Below are 17,467 nucleotides of genomic sequence, written 5' to 3' on the forward strand. Positions count from 1 at the left end.
CATGATGTAACTCCAGAGGAGAGGTTTACTGGGGCAGAAAACCAGATTTGTCTCATCTGAAAGTCTTTGGATGCATTGCATATGTGCATGTGCCAGATGAGCTGAGAACTAAGCTGGACCCGAAAGTTGAAAAATGTGTGTTTATTGGATATTCCCTTGAGCAAAAGGGATACAGGTGTTATAACCCTGCTACACGTGAGCTGAGGGTAAGCAGGGATGTTGTGTTTGATGAGATGAGCAACTGGTATGTTGCTGAAAAAGAAGCTGTTGGGGCTGATGTGAGTGGAAGTGTGGTTGCACAGAATGCAGGTCAGCAATCACAGTCTTTGAGTGAACCAGGAGAGTCCTCATCTAGTGGGTCTGTTGATAGACCATGGAGTGGCAGGTTGCGTCATAATACCAGTCCTGAAAATGTGATTACTACATCACGTAAAGGAAAAGAGAAAGCGGTTGAGCCCCTTAGTATGCCTGACATTTCTGCAGGGCATTCTCATGTTGATGGAGAGTCTAGTGGCTCAGATATGAGCCTTGATGAGGAGCTTGGGATCCCAGCTATGAGAACACCTGGTGTAAAGAAGGCTATGGAAGCCATGAATGAAAAGCTGCAAAGATCTGGGAGAGTGAGAAACCTTGTGCAGAGATTTACCTATGATGGTTATGTGGCACATCACTATGCATATATGGCAAAGGTTGTGCTGGTTGTTGAGCCCACATGCATTGATGAGGCTGTTGGAAATATGTGTTGGGAGAAAGCTATGGACGAGGAGATGGATGCACTATATGGAAATGAGACTTGGGATTTAGTGCAATTGCCTGAAGGCAAGAAAGCCATTGGATGCAAGTGGGTGTACAAAGTTAAACATAACAGTGATGGAAGCATAAACAGGTACAAGGCTAGATTGGTAGCCAAAGGATATGCGCAGACATATGGGATTGATTATGAGGAAACTTTCAGTCCAGTTGCCAAGATGGCAACGGTGAGAGTTGTGATAGCAGTGGCTGCATCAAAGCGATGTAAAGAATGCATTCTTGCATGGGGATTTGCAAGAAGAGGTGTATATGTTGTAGCCACCTGGTTATGAGGATGTGGGTCACCCTGAGCATGTTTGCAGGTTGAAGAAAGCCTTGTATGGCTTAAAGCAAGCACCAAGAGCATGGTCTGACAAGATTTCTGAATATCTTGTCACTATTGGCTTTCATGTAGCCAATGCAGATTTCTCATTGTATGTGAGACATGGTGATAGAGGGGTTGTGCTTGTTGTCATCTATGTAGATGACTTGATCATTACGGGGGACCATGATGCAGAGATCTTTGATGTAAAGATCTTGCTTAGACAGAAGTTCGAGATGAAGGATCTGGGGGAGCTCAGATATTTCTTGGGCATTGAGGTGATTAGGTCACCACATGGTATTGGATTACTGCAGAGACAGTATGGCTTGGACATGTTGTCCAAGTATGGTATGACAGGCTGTAAGCCTATTTCTGTGCCATTGGATCAGAATGGCAAGTTGAGTGCAGATTCAGGAGAGATTTTGGAGGATCCTACTATGTACAGGCGCATAGTAGGAAGTTTGATCTACATGACGATCACCAGACCAGATTTGAGCTATGCTGTTGGGTTGGTGAGTCAGTTTATGCAGGTTCCACGGAAACCGCATTTGGATGCAGTGAGACGCATATTGAGGTATGTGAAGTCTACTTTGCATTGTGGACTATTCTATGAGACTGGGACAGAGATATGTGTACATGGGTACACAGATGCTGATTGGGCTGGTAGTATCTCAGATAGAAGATCTACCAGTGGATTCATGTTTTCTTTGGGGAGTGCTGCTGTGACTTGGAGCAGCAAGAAGCAGCCTACGGTTTCTCTATCAAGTACAGAGGCCGAGTACAGAGGAGCTGCTATGGCAGCATGTGAGGTAGCTTGGTTGAGAAAGCTACTTGCAGATTTGGGTCTATCAGTGGTGGATAGACATGTTGTCATTTTCTGTGACAACATTAGCAGTATACAGTTGGCCAGGAACCCAGTCTTTCATGCTCGTACAAAGCACATAGAGGTCCACTACCACTTCGTCAGAGAGAAGGTCTTGGCAGGAGACCTTGACCTTGTTTATGTCAGCAGAGAGGATCAGGTAGCTGACATCTTCACCAAAGCATTGGGTACAGAGAAGCTCCGCAGATTCAGGGCTTCGCTTGGTGTACATGAGATGGAGTTGAGCTCGAGGGGGAGTGTTGAGATATCGAGCTCGTCTAGTGAGGTGGTGGCCACTGATGACCCGCCTGGGGGATAGGCCCCACACTTACACCACTGGCATGGTTGGTGAGATCATTGGAGATTTGGGGCCAGTGGGATGACAGGCTGTGTGACAGCCATTCTAGAGACTGGCATAGTTATAGCGCCAGCTCATTTAGTCGGGTTCACATTATAGAGAACCCGTGTATGTATTTGGTTGAGTACCTTTCATATTGTGTGTACTCTTATTCTTGTATATGGTGTGTTAAGTGTTGAGTAGAGAAGAAGAAGATTTTCAGCCTCTCACCTTGTGTGTTCTCTATTAGGGTTTTGTGAGTGTGTGTGTGTGTGCTTGCAAGAGCTCAAGCTCTCTTCCCCCTTGCATCTTTTCAAGCATGTGGGGGTGGTCCCTCCCACATTATTGCAAAGTTTGGTCACCATTGGAGCATGTTTGGGTATGATGGTATGGGGAAGAGTGAGATTTTCCATGGCCTCTCAAGCACCAAGAGACTTGAAAAATCTCCACTAGGTGCTAATTGCTAACCCAAACATGCTCTGATAGGGACCAAACTTTGCAAGAATGTGGGCGTGCATTTATTGAGATATCAAGCTCAACTAATGCTACGGACATTGATGACCCACTTGGGTGATAGATCCCGCATCTATACCACTAGCATGGTTGGTGAGATTATGGATGATATGCGGCCAGTGGGATGACAGAGGCTATGTGACAGCCATTTTGGATTATTAGAGATTGGCATAGTCATAGCACCAGCTCATTTAGTCAGGTTCACATTATGGACCGACCCTTGTATGCTGTAGTAATTGATGAGAGTACTAACCCATATAGTGTGTACTCTTATCTTTATATTATGTTGTAGTAATTGAGTACTAACCCATATAGTGTGTACTCTTATCTTTATATTATGTTGGTTGAGTAGAGAAGAAGAAGATAGAAGAAAATTCAGCTATCATCTTTCTCTTGTGTGTTGCTCTCTCTTGTGTGTGTGTGTTTGCTTGCTACGGTTTAAGGCTCTCTCTCTCCCCCACATTCTCTTTATGGTATCAGATCCTGGTTCATGTGAGAGCTAAGGAGGCAAGCAAGAGGCAAGAACAAGTAAGGAAGGAAGTGGTACTACATGGGTAAGGGCACCATCATCTCTTTCCCCTTCTTGGCTTAGAGGTACAACACCCCCTCAGTAGATCTGGGAGCTACACATCTCCGATTGAGGAGCTGTCTTCATGAGAGCGGAGGTATAGGGCAAGTATATTATCTTTTGGATAATGTTTTTTTGGCCTGATTAACGTTTTGGACGCGTTACGGGCCCTGTTTTGTCGTTGTAGAGTATTTTCACAGTTTTCTGGAAGTTCTGGTAGAGAACTGTTTCTGCTCAAAATCTGGTTATTACAATGTGGTAGTGCATTTTAGAAGTGCAAACAAGGTTTGCATATGTATTGTTAATACTTGGTGTGATACGCAGGCTGGTATCGCTGTTGTGCAACAGTTATTTTACAGGAGATATTGTTGTATTACAGGTTGCATACAGAAGTTGTCTCTTTGCAAGTTATTTGATTGTTACAGGAAAACATGACTGACGGAATTAATCAGATTGTTAGTGAGAAGCTGGATAAGAATAATTTACATGCTTGGAAGTTCAGAATGACCAATTTCTTAATGGATAAAGGATTTTGGGATTATGTAGAAGGAGATAATAAGGAGCCTCCAGAGTTATCTAAGATAGCACTTAGCTTAGGGTCCTTCACACAATCTCTTCCTAAGCTAGAGACTTACCTTGCCTAGATAGAATGCAAATCCATTGGTTGTAGGAGTTTAGTATGAGTTTCTTGTTTGATTTGTGTTCTTTTTATTTTTATTGAAACAATGGAGTTGCAATGGAGAATTACGAGCAATAAGAGCTTCGGAGGCTACATTGAAGGTAGAAGCAACAAGTAAGCACCCTAATTTTACCATTAATGTCATTGTTTTTGGTTTTTTCTTCAAAAAGATAGAAAAACTACATGTTACCTTAATTGCACCATTAATCCTAGAATATTAGGTTAAACTAGACATTCATTGCATCATTAGGTAGCTTAGGACTAGCCTAAGCTTTGTATTAAAAAAAACTTAAAAAATTATCCCTAAGGGGAAAAAATCAAGAAAAAACCAAGAGAAAACCAAGCGCAACTCACTCTCGGGTTGCATTTATGAGAAGTGAACACTTGTTCACTTCATAGAGATACGATCGTACCTTCTCTAGCCACAACCGTTCACTTCCAGTTAGAGAATCTTTCTAAATCTAATCCATAAATGAGAGTAATGGGCATTAAAAGAGCATAAATATTGTGGAACTGACTCTGTTAGGAGAATATTTAGAGGTGCTGATAGGTTTTTTTTGTGTCCAGATGCTGATGCCCAGGATATGTGCCTACCCAAACCCTAGGAATAAGAATAAGACCATAGAGTATAGTTAGAACCTTAGGAAAATAGGGGATTTTCCATGGCCACCTTCTAAATAAAGCTAGCTCTTGTCAACCCCAACTAAATGAAGAAAGAGCTCTTACATGGGTGAGTGGACGAGGACAGCAATTATCGAGAATCAAAGATCTCGGGAGGTTAAAGGAAGAAGGAAAGCCAGAGAGAATAGAGAAGAGGGTAAATTGGGTTAAGAGAGAGCTTTGTGGAAGCTTTCTTGTGATTATTTTGTTTGGGAAGAAGACGACACATGAATTGGTTGAGGAATCTTGGCTCTGTCTAGAGCAGAGGGTGTTGAAGATAGAGGGTCTTGTAGGAAGTTGTGGTGCCCTAGGACCTCTGGGTGTTGCAGCTTTATTAGAACTTGGGTAGATCCAATGTTTTTCTCAATAATTCTCTTATGTGTTTGTAGGTGGAGACCTATACAGGGTGTGGCTGAAGTGTTCATTGATACTCGTTCTTGAAGAATAGAAGAAAATGGCTTGAAGAGTTTTGCTGGGATAATCTTGTTAGGGATCCCTTTATTTCTTGGTATTCTCTCTTTCTGTTTGAACCCCATGTCTCAGGGTTATTGAGATAGGCTCAAGTATCATCTATATACAGAAGGGTTTTTTATCGTTTTGATTGATGAGTTGTTTATACTCTAGTTTATGTTGCTTGGTTTGAGATTGTTGAGAAAATTCATGTATGAGTGAAGATATGAAGTTGGCTAAACTAGGTCTGAGTTAAAAAGCTCTAGTTTTGAGTTAGCACGGTTTGTCAATGACATAATCAACTGGAGTTAGCTGTGTGTTTGTATTAGTTAGCTGATGTTGTAGAAGTGCAGATTTTGTCTTGATGGAAATCTGTGAAGTCTGGGGTGACAAATAGAGGGTAGTCCGAAGTCAGTCGGATAAGTTGTGGATTGGACAAGGATCTAGGTGTCAACTAAGGGATGATTTAGGCCAACAAGATGTCAGCTAGTTGCAGGTGAGTAGTATCAGTATGAGTCATTTGAGGGTATACAAGGGTAGATCTGGTCTTTTAGTAACATCATTTTCAATTTAGAGAAGAACACCATATTGGGGAATATGAGAATTTCCCATAAGTTTGGGACACGTGGTCAAAACTTTGGATTTGCCATAACTTGAACACCATTACTCCAAATTGTGCGCTTTAAAGCTTAATAGATCCCTCTTTTCAAGCGCTTTCCAATGATAGGTCACATGATAGGGTTTTGAGAAACTTATAGACATGTTAATCGGGTCCCACCTTTTTAGTATTACAAAAATGGAACTTGGGAGATTCCCAAACTCACGAATATGGTGTTGAAGACAAAAATCATAAAAAAACCGTAAAAACCATAAAATGAATAGAAAAGAGAAGAATCTCCAACTTGCGAAGGAATTTGAGAGCTTTCCTTTGGCTTGATGGTTTGAGGGTTCTACTCTTGTTTGAAACAAGAGTGGCCACCAGTCTTTAGAAGAGGGAAGGTCAAAAAACTAATGAATGATGAGTAAATTCACAGTTTTCTGGCTCTTGGGAGAAGTCGGGTAACAGTGCAAAAACACTAATAAGCTTCAACAAAGGGGAAGGCTTCTATTTATAGGAAAAAGTGAGCTTCTAACCAAGCCAACTGATTCTAGAATTTTCCAGATCAGTTTGGTCAAATTTTTACCATTTTTGAGTCAATTTAGTCCACTTTTTGGATCTAGTTGAAACAGGAGAGAGGAGAGATAAAAATATCTCATTATTTGGGAGTTTAAAACTCTCCCACACATGTGAAATAGGTGCCTCCTTCATGAGGGAAATTCCCCGATACTGAGGTGTCAAAAATGCATCATTTCATCTAAATATCTCTCTTTTTTAACTATTAACCTTGTCTTTAGTCAACTCTTCCATCTTATGTGAGTATTTACTCATTTTTGGGAGATTTTTCTTTTATTCTTCTATGTATCTCCTTCCTACATTTGGATGAATCTTATTGGTCCATAGGAACCTTAATTTAAAATTTCAAAAAAATCTTAACCCCTCTTGAATAGATTATACTTAATTTCTAATGCACCTTCTGAAAATCTTTTTGAACTACTGTTTCAAGGGAACTTATTTTAATAAGATGAGGTATTTTTCTATCCAAAAATATTTAAAAACTGAATTATCACTCTCTAGAAGCCTTTCTCTCTCTAGGCCAAAACTGGTAGAAACAAGATCTTTTATATTTCTGAAGAGGGATTTGATTACAGGGGAAGATGCTGGACATCTTGAGAGGTTGGGGAGGAATCTTACATTCTCTCCCACTTGAAAAATGTGAGATGCCCTCATCTCGCAAACGGGGGTAATCCTGCACAACAGATCGGTTTCATTCTCCCAAGTGGCATCTTCAAAAGGATAGAACTTCCATTTTACCAATAATTCTGTGAGAATTCTATTCCTGAGAATCTTTTCTCGAACATCAAGAATTTCTTCAGGTTCGAGTTCCATCTGCCCTTGGGTTGAAGAGGTTAGGATTTTATCATCAAGTACATGATTTGGGCTTGGCACATATTTATTTAGAATGCTTACATGAAATACATTATGAACTTTGAGATGAGGAGGCAGAAGAAGCTCATAGGCTAAGTCACCTACTTTCTTTGTAATCAGATATGGCCCACAATATCTGGGGGATAACTTCTTGTACTTCCCAAGAGATAGAGAACTTCTTTTGGGCCGTACTCTAATGAAGACCATATCTGCTTCTTCAAACTTTCTGTCTGTCCTCTTCTTATTTGCATACTGTATCTATCAATGCTGGTTGGGCAGCTTTAATATCTTTACGAATTGACTGCATCTGCTGCTCCATGTCGTCAAGCATCTGTCTGGACATCTTGACCCTAATCAATGGGGGTCAGACCAAGTTAGTGGAGTTAAGCAATCTTGTCCATACAGACCTTTAAAAGGGCTCATCCCGATACTTCGGTGATAAGAAGCATTGTAGGCAAACTCGACTAGGTGTGCAGATAGCTTAGCCACTTCTTGGGTTCCTTGCAACAGCATGACCGAAGTATATCTTCGATTACTTAGTTTACCCTTTCAGTTTGGCCATCGGTCTCAGGATGATAAGCTGTGCTGAGATCCAAGAAAGTTCCCACTGCTTCCAAAAATGCAGTCCAAAACCTTGAAGCAAACTTGGGATCTCGATCACTTACTATTCTCCTGGGTAGGCCATGCAATCTAAAGATTTCTTTGAGGAACACTTCGGCCACATCCACTGCAGTGTAGGTTTCTTTTATTGGGATTAGATGAAAAACTTTGGTTAGTCTATCAACTACCACGAAAATGGAGTTGTAACCTGATTGCACTAAAGGTAATCCAATAATAAAGTCCATACTGATACATTCCCACTTCATCTCCAATGGATGTGGATTCCTAGGCATTTTTACTCTTTTAGCTTTGACTTTCTGGCATGTCAGACATTGACGTACATGATTCAGTACATCCTTTTTCAGACCAGGCCAAAAGAAGCTTTGCTTTACAGACATGTAGGTTTTGATGAAACCTGGATGTCCTGCTATAAGGCTGTCATGGGCTTCATTCAAAATTTGATCCTTGGTTCCCTCATCATTGGAAATGCATAGCCTGCGATTATAATACATAATGCCATCATCCAGGCTATACCCTTGAACTTTGTTCAACTCCTGAGGAGTTTTGCTTTCTTGCATAAGTAGGGTAGCAATAGGGCCAAAGAATCTATCCTGCATGATCTTGCTTCAATAATCAAAGGATTTGATACTACAGTAATTGCAAGCAAGGAGGCTTTTCTACTGAGGGCATCTGCTACCACATTTTCTTTGCATGGGCGGTACTTGATTTAGAAATCAAACTCCTGTAAGGTCTGCATCCACCTTCTTTGGTGCATGTTGAGGTTCTTCTCTGAGTGAAGATCCACTTTAAGCTCTGATGATCTGTCATCAAAGTGAATCTTTTTCCCAGTAGGTAATGTCTCCACAACTTTAAGGCATAGACTACTGAAAGTAATTCCAGGTCGTGGACATCATTGAATTCCTCTCATGCGTTAGAAAGAAAGTATGCATCAACACACAAGTTCACCACCATAACCACAAGAGAGAAAGAGGGAAGAAGAAGAAACACCTATAGAATTTTGAAGCAACATCCTTATTAAGAGAAAGCACCATCCTTCCTTTTTCATTTGAACAAATGCTCCGTCATTCAATGATTTTAGGTGCTTTGAACAAAGGCACCCATGAAATTTCGAAGTAACAAAACCCTTCAAATTATCCATTATTCTTTAGTAAGAGAAAGCACCATCCTTCCTTTTTCATTTTTCTTTAGTAAGGATCAACCATTCTTCCTTTTTCATCCACCATAGAAGCAGTAACATGGGTTACTAGCTATGGTAGAAAAAAATTAAAGATTGTCTACCTTTGAAAAAACTTGTGCTTTTGAAACGTGCTTTCATCTTTTTTTACCTTCGTAAGCCCCAATCACAAGAAACCATGAAGTAGTGCCAAGTTAAATTGCTTGATTATAATAATCCCTTAAAATCATGAAAGCGGACTTAGAAGAATCCATGAAATACCAAGTTAAATCGCTTCATTATAACAATATAAAAAACTACAAACCTCTAGTGGAGGCTTACTTTCTTGCATAAGCCTATGTTCCAACATTAACACTATTTAGTTCCAATTCTAAGAACTAAGGATTCACTTTAGATCAACTTGTAATACTCAGAAGATGTGAGCATTCAACAAAGGAGTCAATCTCTAATTTAGGTTAGAATCTAGAGGCAAGGATCTAAATTGGAGTTTTGCACTAGGTCACACCAATAAGAAATACAAGAGTACATACAGATCTAACAATTGACCTCTAAGATGCTAGATTAGGCTCATGTCATATTGCACACAAACCCCCTATGTGTAAAGGGCTTGCTCACATGAGCATGAGAGAGAGAGAGAGAGAGAGTCATTTGCTTTACAATTGGACATAATACAAGACATGTTATTAAAAATTTAAATATGCAAGTTTTGTGAAAGCACAAAAGTTTAAACCAGAATAGAAAGGATGTGGTTTTTCTAACTGGCAAATATATGTTTGAGTAGGAGAAAAATTATGTAAGAGACAAAGGTGAGGTAGAAAGTGAGAACCATGCTATAGATAGTGATGGCTTTGTCGATAAATTGGTTAAATGACTCTGAACCATTACTTGAAGGGAAGGGCACGTTGGGTGTGGGAACTCGCAAGAAATTACACAAGGGAGCCCATTCATCTTTACCAAGCTCAAACACAAGAAGTTTCTCTGTAGGGACGTGCGCCTTTACCTCCTTTATGTGCCTCTGATAGGTTGCTAGAGCAAAATCCTTGTCCTCAAATGCACCTTTCATGATACCTTGATGGAAAGCCACTTCAGCATATTCGTAGTAGCATGGGCGTATAATTCTGCATATCATGTGGTTTCTCAACCTCTCAATTGTTCTTGCGAAGCTTTTGTACCATTGTTCAGGGTCTCGCACATTCAAGATAACCTTGGCATCAGGATATATCTCCATTAATTGCTTATAGCAGCAAGCTGCTGGAAAATCCGCAATGGCAGCATAACCCTTTAAAACACGTTGCCAATCACTAAGGTGCCCTGATACAAGTTTCACAATCAACCACCCATGCAATAATAAGTTGAAATATTACTTTAATGAAAGATATCACTTAGCCAGTATGCACAATGCACATAGATGCTTTTTTTTGCACAACATCTGGGAAATCAGCAGGAATGTTGGCCACAAATCCCTTATAGGTGGTCACTAGTTTTCATGTAAATTTCCAATGACAGCTATACACCAAAACCTTCCTATTGATTAATGGGTGTTATGGCAATTAGTGAAAGATAGATAAGTGTATAAATCATTGTTCGTCGAGAAAGAGTAACCTCAGCTTTTTCTTCAATCCATTGAGAATCATAGAGCATCTCCAAATGAAATTGAACAATTGACAAAAATAACATTAAAATATATATATATGCTTACTAATTAGATGAAGTTTTTTTAATTATGAAAAGATTTTTTTAATTCAACCCCCTTTTTTTTTCGCAAGTCCCCTTTTGAGGGGATGGAGCCAAGCTAGAAGCTACCCCACTCACACACAACTCTAGAGTGTGAGGGCTCGAAACCCACGACCTCTTGGGTAGGGTGGGTCGTGTCAGGGCTCGAACCTGACACGACCTCTTGGGTAAAGTGGGTAGTGTTAGTAGGGTGGGTCGTGAGATGAAGGGTCGAACCCATGACCCATGTTACCTGACCTCTTGGGTAACATGGGTAGTGAGTGATGAGCTGAGCCACTAGGGCCGTTGACCCCCTTTTAGGAGTGAGAGGGGATCAGGGATCGGGTATTGAACTTTGCGTCAGCATTGGAGCCGAATGCTAAACACAATAATAGTGGCCGTCAATGAAGTAGCTTAAGCTAGACAGTGTGAGAAAAAAACTGTCTTTTAGTGTAATTTTCACAGCCCAAATTGAGAAAAACTGGTTATAGTTTTGGGTAGCCTTGAATTTGAAGATTCAAAATTTTGAAGTTTTAGTTATAAAACCGATTAATCTAAAATTTTGAAGTTTTAGTTATAAAACCGATTAATCTATGCATTTTTCCAATAAAAACCGGTTGGGATTAAGGTGATTTATAATAGTGAAGCTAGAGTTAAGCTTGAAAACATCAGTACCTGATCTAGTGGCCCCCATAATCAACCTGGACTGGCTCGGTTCGAGGAGATGCAAGCCATGGTAGCATGGGAACCCTAAAACATCTAATGCGTTTTTGACAGACACTGTTCCTGACCGCGGAAAGCCACATACTATGACTTTGAGCCCACTTCTCGCGTTATTGCTGCTCCCATCGATGACTGCATAATATTGATGATGAGACCAGCCAAATCATAGTGAGCTGTCTTGCATTAGCATGCAAATTGTGCAATATTTACTCATCAAAGCTTCACATTCAATTCAACGCACCTTGAGTTTTCCGTTTCCTCCCTCCCCTATGAATGTACAGTGCCCAGTCGGCAAAAAACGCACACACCACATCCACCAGCATCTACAAATGCAGCAAAGCATGGTCAAGATGCAAACCGCAATGCTACCATAAGCTGAATTAATGAAGAGGAGGAGGTTTTAGCATGGATATTGTACTGATACCAGTTTGCAGAAGAACATCACGAAAGCGCGCAGCCAAAGCCTGCCCATTTCTACAGGGTTGGAACAAGGCGTGACAGAGAAGAGGCTAGGTCGGAGGAGAAAAGAGATTAGGGATTATAGAGCCATTCACTTTATACTCCCTTGCTGTTTTGAGGTTTGCTTGTGATCTACTATATAGTTGTTTGGAGGAATCCTAGAATTAGGGTTTTGTGAGGGGGCTGGAGACCTGAGCTGCTGCGCCGGAAGCTGACGGTTCACTGTGCACGTCGAAGTAATCTACTTTCGCGAACCTTCACTTTCACTTTTTATAAAGGAAACTCGTCGAAGTACTCTACTTCAACCTTCTTTTTACTCTCCCCTTTTAAAAAAAAAGTACTCTACTTCAACCTTCTTTTTACTCTCCCCTTTTAAAAAAAAAGCAAATTACACTTTCACTTTTTTTTAAAAGGACACTTCCTCTTTATTTTTCACTTAGCTGGCTTTCACTTTTTTTTTAAAGGACACTTCCTCTTTATTTTTCACTTAGCTGGAAATGAGAAGACTCAAAGGACACTTCCTCTTTATTTTGAATTTTTAATTGGCTGGAGCAAAGGGACACTGTACTAAAAGTGCATATACCAATAATGATGTGCGTACAATAATGGTGCCTCAAATCATGTCTCGAACAATGTTCACAATACATTCGTGACTTGTCGAGAAAGATTCGACAACAAAGTATCTTCATCTTCTTGTTGTCCAAATATTACAACAAGCATGCCCTCCAATTCAACACCCATAATATGTGCATAAAGGTCCACATAGTCACACTCCATACATTGGTCAAATGTAAAAGTGCACAGAGATCCTCCATTTCTTTTGGCAAAGCCCAAATCTAACAACATTGAGTGTATAATATGTCTTCTATCCCCACTCAAAGAAATAGGATAACCAAGAGTTGACACGAACAATTCACATACATTGATTCTCCTTATCTTGCTTCACTTGTAGTATCTTCACCAACATTGTGCATTGCCTTTCTCCAATCACTCCTTTTGAAGAGAAGAGTGTTTGACAATGTGACTCGTTGATAGAAAAGGGTAAATGGTATCTTTGATTGCACATATGCATTGATGAAGAGGAACTATACATAGGCATACTTGATTTATATTATATGTGTCAACTTGATGCATAGGCATACCAAATGCATTTGCCCCGCCTTGTTGCATAGAATATAGAGGTAAGTTTCCCTTTCAAGCATAGGTCCATTGCTTTGATCACCATAATACATACTAGCTTGAAGAGAATGTAATGTATTTGCATGTGTTGAACCCACAAAAGTCTTACCATCTTGTGGTCCGCTTGCTTGAAATGTGTTTGGTGCATAAATATACAACATTGGTTCACCATAAGTTTTACTGCCTTTGCCAAGTTCTTCTTCCAAGATAGATAATCCAGAAAGATTCTTCTTGATCGAAGCATTGGAATTTTCCACTATGCGTTAGAAATTTGGTCCATTCTATCAATCATGCTTTGCATGAAGTGCATCATCGTGTTCATATTCTTGGCCCCATTCATAGAACCATGCATAGGTATACTCGACACTCTTTCCACCTTTATGAATCCAAGACAGAATCAAGTTGCCCTTTCCAACAGTAGAACCATGATTTCCATCAACATGATGCATACTAGCTTGAGGAGTATGCAATGCATTTCCATGTGAAGGTCCCGCAAAAGATCCATAAGCTTGTGGTCCCATTGGTGGAAAAATGTTTGGTACATATGGATGCAACATAGGTCCACCGGAAGCTTCTTTGCCTTTATTCGCATCTTGCCTCAAGCGTGAGATCCCATCATGCAACTTCTTGCTCATAGAGTCAAACATGTACACCATGAACTAAAATCTTTGGTCCATCCTTTCAATCATAGTTTGCATGAGATACATACTATTGTTCATGTTTATGTCCCCGCATTCTTTACGTATTTATGGAACATTTACCTCTTCATGCACACCTTCATTGATATTGCCATTAATGTCTTCTTGCATATCTCCTTGAGCATCCTGATTTTCTTCTTGTCTTACTTGCGATGCGCCCACTTCATACTCAGGAGCTTCCTTTTCCCCTTGTTGAGTGTGGCCTTCAGCATCATCTCAATTGCTCAAAAGACTTTTGAAAGGATTCCCAAACTCCAAATTGAATGGTCTTTGGCCCTATAGAGACGTATTTCAATGCTCTAGATCCATTGATGTCTCTCTCTCTCTCTCTCACACACACACATGCACATGCACATGCACACCCTCTTTCTCTCACATACACATGCACACACTCTCAAATGTCAAAACTCTCTCTCTCTCTCTCTCTCTCTCTCTCTCTCACATACACACACACACACACACATGTGAACTCTCTCTCTCTCTCTCTCTCTCTCTCTCTCTCTCTCTCTCTCACATACACACACACACACACATGTGTACACACATGCACATGTACTAATGCAAACACACACATGTGTACACACATGCACATGCACATGTACTAATGCAAACACACACTCTTTCCCCCTACACACTCTCACACATAGACTTCCATGTCTCTGTCTCTCTCTGTGTTTCTCTCTCTCTCTCTCTCTCCCCCCTCCACACACACACACGTGCTCTCTCTCTTCTCACACACACTCTCCCACATATAGAAACTCTGTCTCTCTCTCTCTCTCTCTCTCTCTCTCTCTCTCTCTCTCTCACACACACACACACACACATAGATACATTCATGGGTGGTTGCAAGATGAGGGTACTCACTTTCGTTCACTCTCTCTAAAATTGGGACATCCATGCATCTCGGGCGGAGTACCTCGATCGTGATAGTGCCGCGAATCAAAAGACGACACGTGTCTCCCGAGCCTAAATCGACATATCTCGATCGAGATGCCAACTAATGCCACGCTAGCAGGTCCGGGTTTCCAGGCGTCATCCATGTCACCAATACATGTCACCGCCACCACAATATCTCGATCGAGATATCTATGCCACTCGGATCCACATCAGGGCCACGCTGTATCCCCGTAGGCATATTTGACTAGCACATCTCCATCGTCCACGTATCTCGAACGAGAAATTTACATCCAATCCCGACCATTCATTGTTCGAGGTAATCGGATACAATCTCCACCGTCCCCATATCTCGATCGAGATACTGAGTTCAAATCTCAGCCGTCCAAATATCTCAATCAAGATACAGAGATTCAATCTGCACCGTCCGAATATCTCGATCGAGATACGTAGATGCAATATCCACCGTCCAATTATCTCGATCGAGATACGGAAACGCAATCTATATCGTCCATTCACGTACGCTGGAAGATGCGATCTCGGCCGTTTAAATATCTCGATCGAGGTATATAATGAATCTTGACCGTCGAGATACCTTGTCGTGGTAATGCCTTTAAATCGTGGCCGTCCATTTACCTCGAACGAGATAGTAATATCAAATCTCAGCCGTCGATCCTTCCCCAACCCTAGAATTAGGTGTGTATCTTGGCCGTATGTTGCACTAACCCTAATATCGAGAGCGTTAATCTTGCAAACCCTAAATTGCATGATGTTTCCGAACCTCGATCGAGGTTATAAAACCGGAAAACTTTTTTTTTTGCCTCATTTTCACAAGTCGTTTTCACTCTCTTGCTCTCTTGATTTGGATTAGTACTAGTGAGCCCATTAGCTTTGTTTTTAGCTTCATTAGTGCTACTTAGCACTAAGCATTAGACCCTTCACATTAGACCCCTCACATTGGACCCTTCACATTGGACCCTTCACATTTGGCTTAGGTTTTAGCATGGAGGGCCACGAGGAGGGCCACGAGGAGGGCCGCTCATCTATTGCGGACCTCATCGCGGAGATAGACCGGGGCTATCCGTAGGAGTGCTAGAGACACTCCGTCTACATTACATATCGTGGCAGACTTGGAGGCGATGCTTGCGTCCCTTCGTAGCCTTCACGATATTGTTTATGTAGATGAGTGGATAGCCCACCATCGCGCTGCTCCTGTGTCACATGGCTTGACATATCGTCAGGTCTGTGATCTTGCTCCTATTAGGGATGGGGCTTTCCTAGATCTTTTCCTCGATAGTCGTGGGATGAGGCCCGGGGCGGGCAAGCCCCTCACTATTTCGCAGTGTTCGCATCCTCGTATGGCGGCACATATCTATAGTCGATATGTTGCCGCATATGGGAGGATGCCGAACAACCGCCAGATTCCCATATACTTCGCAAAGCAGTTATATGCGGAGTTTGTCTTAGGGGAGGAGGTCGATTACACCAGCCATCGTTCGGGTGGTGGTGCTGGCCGAGGCCGTCTCCAGGACACCAGGGTAGGCGGCCTCCACCAGCCCTGCGTGTAGCACCTACCACAGATCCTTCATTTGTGCCATTGTCGACAGTAGAGGCTCTTGGCACGCAGGTCGGCATTGACGTACGGAGTACCACGGAGAGCATCCAGCACGTGGTGCGCCTATTCTCACGATCTATACCGATGACAGATGTGGAGGTATTTACATATATATTACGTCTTAAGTTTTTTTGGTCATTTATCTTCATGCTTATATATACTTTTCTATATTTTTACATGAGCAGCATGGTTGATTGTGTCACGCAGGTTCCCACACCTACCACTCAGAGGCTCACTCAGGAGTTGGTAGAGGCGAGAGCGGAGATAGACCGCCTCCGAGCTGCATTACAGATGGCAGAGGCAGCTACTGCAGAGGCACAGCATCTGAGAGAGTCCGACATCCAGCAGGTAGGTTTCTCTTGCACGTTAAAGAGTTATAATTAAGGTCCTAAGTTACAAATTTCTTTAAGTAATACCTAATGAGAGACTAATCAAATATTTTAATGCTTTACTTTTTTGCGTAGGCTCGGACCGAGGTAGAGAGCTCCAGAGCTGAGGCACAGCATCATCAGATTATGGAGCAGATTGCCCAGCACAGGGCAGAGCAGCTGATGCTGCATGTTCGAGAGTATCGTAGATCATCGGACGTGACAGTGCCTTACCTACCGTTATATCCACGGCCTGTCACACCACAGAGGTTTTTCGACGACCTCTCCCGCAGGATGCACCACCCTTCCTACGTGATGCGTGCTGTTTATGTATCGAGGACATTGATAGTACAGGAGGATATGCCCTAGGATGTGGACATATTTTCCACTTTTCTTGCATCACCCAGGAGCTCGTCCGGTTCTCAGCATGCCCATCCTGCCGTGCACGCGTCGACTTAGCGACGTACAGGGTATTGGGCATCGATGATCTTCACCCAAGCCTTGTACGAGTAGATGCCAGGACTGGCAGGCCTGTCGACTTTACATCAGCTATGGACTTGGACTCGACACCTTCGATGATAGAGCCCAGGAGCCTGAGGTGCCTCCTGAGATAGAGTGGAGCTCACATGAGTTCGACGCTTACCAGAGAGTCCTACATGAGAGCCAGGTGACAGCATATGAGCGCGTGGGTGCTGCTGGCCCTAGTGGCACAGCGGCGGGTGATGGTGCTAGCAGCAGTGCTGCTTCTCATGAGCAGCGTGTCCTTACAGAAAGCAGAGGAGCTTACACGAGCAGAGTGGCAGACACGCACCATTGC

At 42.0% G+C, this 17,467-nt stretch overlaps 2 protein-coding genes across 2 annotated transcripts; one reads left to right on the forward strand and one right to left on the reverse strand.

Moving 5' to 3' along the window:
- Positions 1 to 9,660: 9,660 nt before the first annotated feature.
- On the reverse strand, positions 9,661 to 12,104 carry LOC147614193 (ava biosynthesis cluster protein M-like). Its single transcript, XM_086780733.1, has 4 exons — positions 11,862 to 12,104; positions 11,679 to 11,760; positions 11,390 to 11,569; positions 9,661 to 10,312 (listed from the first exon to the last, which is right to left on the reverse strand). The coding sequence occupies exons 1-4, from the start codon at positions 11,907 to 11,909 to the stop codon at positions 9,756 to 9,758; spliced, it is 867 nt and encodes a 288-aa protein (XP_086636859.1). The 5' UTR covers positions 11,910 to 12,104; the 3' UTR covers positions 9,661 to 9,755.
- Positions 12,105 to 16,468: 4,364 nt separating this feature from the next.
- Positions 16,469 to 17,247, forward strand: LOC147614194 (uncharacterized). Its single transcript, XM_086780487.1, has 3 exons — positions 16,469 to 16,630; positions 16,747 to 16,962; positions 17,233 to 17,247. Exons 1-3 carry the CDS (start codon positions 16,469 to 16,471, stop codon positions 17,245 to 17,247), a joined length of 393 nt encoding a protein of 130 aa, XP_086636613.1.
- The last annotated feature ends 220 nt before the right edge of the window (positions 17,248 to 17,467 follow it).

The sequence above is a fragment of the Cibotium barometz genome, chromosome 42 (assembly GCF_041138505.1).
Source record: "Cibotium barometz isolate CiBa-2024 chromosome 42, ASM4113850v1, whole genome shotgun sequence".
Taxonomy (NCBI): Eukaryota; Viridiplantae; Streptophyta; class Polypodiopsida; order Cyatheales; family Cibotiaceae; genus Cibotium; species Cibotium barometz.